The following is a 6000-nucleotide window of genomic DNA, read 5'->3' as shown; positions in this document are numbered from 1 at the left end:
GATCGCCAATCGGAGGCCTTCACAGCGATCGCCAATCGGAGGCCGTCACAGCGATCGCCAATCGGAGGCCGTCACAGCAATCGCCAATCGGAGGCCGTCACAGCGATTGCCAATCGGAGGCCGTCACAGCAATCGCCAATCGGAGGCCGTCACAGCGATTGCCAATCGGAGGCCGTCACAGCCATCGCCAATCAGAGGCTATCACAGAGATCATGTGACACGGAATCGGGAGTCCCGGTCCCAATCGTTTGAATGAGCCCTGGGGCTCTCATTGACACAGCGGTCTTTGTGCCGGGAGCGCACTGTGCGGCGCACTCCCAGCAGACAGTTACACAAATATGCGGCCCCCACGGAAAAAAGCCCAGTTCTGTGAGGCCGCATGTTTGCGTGACGTCGGCGCCAAGGGGTTAAATGATAAGTTGAGAGGATCGATGAAGAGTGCAGCTGATATTCGCTCATACCCTCAGTCTGTAGATATGAATCGGCAAACCAACCAGAGTTTTAATTGTTTTCATTATTTCAGTTTCTACACACAAGACGGGACGGATGAATAGTTACACGCAGAATGACGCCGCGCTCCTCCCCCTCAAACAGGCAGAAGATAGCTGCTTCTTGGATTCAGTTCTGTGCGCAGACGGTGATCACGTCAAGGGAACCTGTCATGAAAAATGAAAGTGCCATTCCCGGCTCACAAGTCGGTACTAGTCCACAGCCTCACAGAATGGCAGCTCCCATCCGAGGCTTCTCAGACAGGTTTTTTTCATCTGCAGAACATCACTCCGGAACCTGTCTGTCCCCCGACCAATGGAAGCAGGTCAGCAGAAGCACTCATGTACAGACAGAAATAAGGCACTGTGTCAGACATTGTCCAGAAACTCTCCGATCTCCTGGAAAAGCGGAGATCCCGGACACCCTGCAGTAGCAAATCTCACACCACAATCCCAAATAAAAAAAAACATTCAGAAGGTTCAATAAATAAAACAAGAGACGCAACAACAATGTCCCAATTATGGCGCCCTCGGCAGGTATTGGCCACATCAGTTATGTCAAAGTCCATCATGTGACCTGTGGCAGCGCAGGGGGGCGGGATTAATGTTCTGTATGATGTCACTGTTTCATTAGATCCACCCCTTAAACAGTGCTCCAAATACGGAGCAGTGCAGTCCTGCGCAATTCAAACAGGGTGAGCAGACAGTCTGGGAGACATCACCCTGGGGTCAGGACTGGTCCACTCCAGCTGCAGCTGCTTCCTCCTTGGGAGGAGGTTCCAGGTAGATGGGGGTCACGGACGGAGGCTTCTTACTCCTGCGTCAGAAAGAGAGGAGAGTAAAGTTACCGGAGACCCAAACAGTCCAGGATAAGGTCAGGGATGAAGGCCAGGGCAGGGTCAGGGATGAAAGCCAGGGCCTGAACAGTCCAGGATAAGGTCAGGGATGAAGGCCAGGGCCTGGACAGGCCAGGATAAGGTCAGGGATGAAGGCCAGGGCCTGGACAGTCCAGGATAGGGTCAGGGATGAGGGCCAAGGCCTGGACAGCCCAGGATAAGTTCAGGGATGAGAGCCAGGGGCTGGACAGTCCAGGATAAGGTCAGGGATGAAGGCCAGGGCAGGGTCAGGGATGAAAGGCAGTGCCTGGAAAGTTCAGGATAAGGTCAGGGATGAGGGCCAGGGCCTGGAGAGTCCAGGATAAGGTCAGGGATGAGGGCCAGGGGCTGGACAGTCCAGAATAAAGTCAGGGATGAGGGCCAGGGCCTGGACAGTCCAGGATAAGGTCAGGGATGAGGGCCAGGGCCTGGGCCTGGACAGCCCAGGATAAGTTCAGGGATGAAAGGCAGTGCCTGGAAAGTTCAGGATAAGGTCAGGGATGAGGGCCAGGGCCTGGACAGTCCAGGATAAGGTCAGGGATGAGGGCCAGGGGCTGGACAGTCCAGAATAAAGTCAGGGATGAGGGCCAGGGCCTGGACAGTCCAGGATAAGGTCAGGGATGAAGGCCAGGGCCTGGACAGTCCAGGATAAGGTCAGGGATGAGGGCCAGGGCCTGGACAGTCCAGGATAAGATCAAGGATGAAGACCAGGGCCTGGACAGTCCAGGATAAGGTCAGGGATGAGGGCCAGGGGCTGGACAGTCCACAGTTGTAAACAAGATCACATCCCGACATCATTGCTTACTACATGTGAAATCTGTGAATGATCACAGAGATCACATGGTACAGGGCTATTCACAACAGCTTTGCACCATGTGACAAGCTGTGACCAATCACAGCTCACACAGTATTTCTCAATGGCTGCAGGAATGCAGCCAGAGAGAAGGAGAAATGATTGCTGTTACAGCCTTTATGGGTGTAAAAGCAATCAGTGTAAAAAAAAAAAAAAAAAATTCTTCACCCCCCACAAGTAGTACTGTGTCACCGTGGTGACACTGTACTGCTAGAGTGACAGTATGTAAAAAAAAAACAAATAATAATATAAAATAATAAAATAAAAATGTAAAACTTTCTTTGAAAAATTATAATTTTTGGTTATAAACTAATTTGGGTTATTTTATTTTTTTTACTAAAAAGATAGCTGAATACATTTTGGCCAAGATTTATGAAGAAAGATTATTTATTTGCTAAATTTTATAAGAAAAACACTTTTTTTCTCAAAATCCCAGCGGTAAATAAATATCACCAAAATAAAGTTTTATCTGTTTAAAAAAATGCTAAAAATTTCATATGGGTACAGTGTTGCATGACCGCGCAATTGTCATTCAAAGTGTGATAGCGCTGAAAGCTGAAAATTGTCCTGGACAGGAAGGGGGGGAAAGTGTCCGGACTGGAAAGGGGTGAAAGTGTCCGGACTGGAAGGAGGGAAAAGCGTCCGGACTGGAAGGGGGGGAAAGCGTCCGGACTGGAAGGGGGGGAAAGTGTCCGGACTGGAAGGGGGTGAAAGTGTCCAGACTGGAAGGGGGGGAAAGTGTCCGGGCTGGAAGGGGGGGAAAGTGTCCGGGCTGGAAGGGGGGGAAAGTGTCCGGGCTGGAAGGGGGGGAAAGTGTCTGGATTGGAAGGGGGGGAAAATGCCCGGACTGGAAGGGGGGGGGGTGTCCGGACTGGAAGGGGGGGAAAGTGTCCGGACTGGAAGGGGGTGAAAGTGTCCGGACTGGAAGGGGGTGAAAGTGTCCGGACTGGAAGGGGGTGAAAGTGTCCGGACTGGAAGGGGGTGAAAGTGTCCGGACTGGAAGGGGGGGAAAGTGTCCGGACTGGAAAGGGGTGAAAGTGTCCGGACTGGAAGGGGGTGAAAGTGTCCGGACTGGAAGGGGGGAAAGTGTCCGGACTGGAAGGGGGGAAAGTGTCCGGACTGGAAGGGGGGGAAAGTGTCCGGACTGGAAGGGGGGGAAAGTGTCCGGACTGGAAAGGGGTGAAAGTGTCCGGACTGGAAGGGGGTGAAAGCGTCCGGACTGGAAGGGGGTGAAAGTGTCCGGACTGGAAGGGGGTGAAAGTGTCCGGACTGGAAGGGGGTGAAAGTATCCGGACTGGAAGGGGTGAAAGTGTCCGGACTGGAAGGGGGTGAAAGTGTCCGGACTGGAAAGGGGTGAAAGTGTCCGGACTGGAAAGGGGTGAAAGTGTCCGGACTGGAAGGGGGGGAAAGTGTCCGGACTGGAAGGGGGTGAAAGTGTCCGGACTGGAAAGGGGTGAAAGTGTCCGGACTGGAAGGGGGGGAAAGTGTCCGGACTGGAAGGGGGGGAAAGTGTCCGGACTGGAAGGGGGGGAAAGTGTCCGGACTGGAAGGGGGGGAAAGCGTCCGGACTGGAAGGGGGGGAAAGTGTCCGGACTGGAAGGGGGGGAAAGTGTCCGGACTGGAAGGGGGTGAAAGCGTCCGGACTGGAAGGGGGTGAAAGCGTCCGGACTGGAAGGGGGGAAAGCGTCCGGACTGGAAGGGGGTGAAAGCGTCCGGACTGGAAGGGGGGGAAGCGTCCGGACTGGAAGGGGGGAAGCGTCCGGACTGGAAGGGGGGGAAGCGTCCGGACTGGAAGGGGGGGAAGCGTCCGGACTGGAAGGGGGGGAAGCGTCCGGACTGGAAGGGGGGGAAGCGTCCGGACTGGAAGGGGGGGAAGCGTCCGGACTGGAAGAGGGGGTGGAAGCGTCCGGACTGGAAGGGGGTGAAAGCGTCCGGGTTGGAAGGGGGTGAAAGTGTCCGGACTGGAAGGGGGGAAAGTGTCCGGACTGGAAGGGGGTGAAAGTGTCCGGACTGGAAGGGGGTGAAAGTGTTCGGACTGGAAGGGGGTGAAAGTGTCCGGACTGGAAGGGGGTGAAAGTGTCCGGACTGGAAGGGGGTGAAAGTGTCCGGACTGGAAGGGGGTGAAAGTGTTCGGACTGGAAGGGGGTGAAAGTGTCCGGACTGGAAGGGGGTGAAAGTGTCCGGAATGGAAGGGGGTGAAAGTGTCCGGACTGGAAGGGGGTGAAAGTGTCCGGACTGGAAGGGGGTGAAAGTGTCCGGACTGGAAGGGGGGGGAAAGTGTCCGGACTGGAAGGGGGGGAAAGTGTCCGGACTGGAAGGGGGGAAAGTGTCCGGACTGGAAGGGGGGGGGAAGTGTCTGGACTGGAAGTGGTTAATGGAGGGAGGTAACACAGAACCTTCAATAATGACGTATCTGTGGAAGGTTTGGGGATGTACCAGGAGACCACACAGGACACCATACAGGAGACCACACAGGACACCACACAGGAGACCACACAGGACACCATACAGGAGACCACACAGGAGACCACACAGGACACCATACAGGACACCACACAGGAGACCACACAGGACACCATACAGGAGACCACACAGGAGACCACACAGGACACCATACAGGAGACCACACAGGAGACCACACAGGACACCATACAGGAGACCACACAGGAGACCACACAGGAGACCACACAGGACACCACACAGGACACCACACAGGAGACCACACAGGACACCATACAGGACACCATACAGGACACCATACAGGACACCATACAGGACACCATACAGGACACCATACAGGAGACCACACAGGACACCATACAGGAGACCACACAGGAGACCACACAGGACACCATACAGGAGACCACACAGGAGACCACACAGGAGACCACACAGGACACCATACAGGACACCATACAGGACACCACACAGGAGACCACACAGGACACCATACAGGAGACCACACAGGAGACCACACAGGACACCATACAGGAGACCACACAGGAGACCACACAGGACACCATACAGAAGACACACTTGGCTATAGTTCAGTTACTGCAGAGGAGACATAAATGAGAAACCCGCAGTGACGCTCCTACAATATCCCTGAATGCTGATGATGGACCTGGAGCGCCTCCTGCTGGATATCTGCAGAAATTAGTTCACCTTCACAGAAAATAAATAAAAAAACAAATTAAAGGTGAACTAAGTTCGGTCAGATCAATTCTGATTGGTCAGCGCCATCATCTGGTCCATCTCAAAACCTGCTATTGTAAATTCCCCAACCACTGGGCCAGCTGCGAGGTGCTGACAGCATGGCAACCCCACAGGTAAGTAGATCGTGGAGTGGGGACTAGGGAGGTGGGGAGAGGGCAGTGGTGTATTCAGTTCCTTGCTGCCCTAGGCAACACAGGAATAGGGTGCCCCCCCCTCCCACCCAGGCGCCGCCACCACCACCCTCTGTGACTGCTGCCACCACCCAATTAAAAGAGCTAACCTGCGCAAGAAGCAGCCGTCCCTCCCTGCACCCTCCAGCAGTGTGCAGTCTCCTCACCAGGTCCCCATTCCTGCCACCCTCCAGCAGTGAAGGTGTACTGTAGATCGGGAGGTGTATAGTAGGCATGTAGTGGGGGATGTGCACTGCTGATTGGTAGGTGGGGAAGGTGTATTGTAGATCATGATCCGTATTATCGGTAGGGAGATGTACTGTAGATTAGTAGGTTGGGGGTGTACTGTAGATCAGGAGGTATATTGTAGTCGGTACTGAGGGATGTGTATTGTCGAT

At 54.3% G+C, this 6000-nt stretch overlaps 1 protein-coding gene across 4 annotated transcripts in view; it reads right to left on the bottom strand.

Annotated features, from left to right (window-relative positions):
* Window positions 1-475: 475 nt before the first annotated feature.
* POMGNT1 (protein O-linked mannose N-acetylglucosaminyltransferase 1 (beta 1,2-)) overlaps window positions 476-6000 on the bottom strand; it is a 49682-nt gene continuing 44157 nt past the window's right edge. For all 4 annotated transcript variants that reach the window (XM_089664566.1, XM_089664567.1, XM_089664564.1 and 1 more), the window contains one exon: window positions 476-1305. In XM_089664566.1, coding sequence (XP_089520692.1) covers window positions 1218-1305 — 88 coding nt within the window. In that variant the 3' untranslated portion in view covers window positions 476-1217. The remainder of the gene's footprint in view (window positions 1306-6000) is intronic.

Source organism: Staurois parvus, unplaced genomic scaffold (assembly GCF_062004578.1).
Source record: "Staurois parvus isolate SC_StPar_1 unplaced genomic scaffold, SC_StPar_1.0 ptg001948l, whole genome shotgun sequence".
In the NCBI taxonomy this organism is placed as follows: Eukaryota; Metazoa; Chordata; class Amphibia; order Anura; family Ranidae; genus Staurois; species Staurois parvus.
Note: the sequence above shows the minus strand (reverse complement) of the source record. Positions and strands in the feature narration are given on the sequence as shown.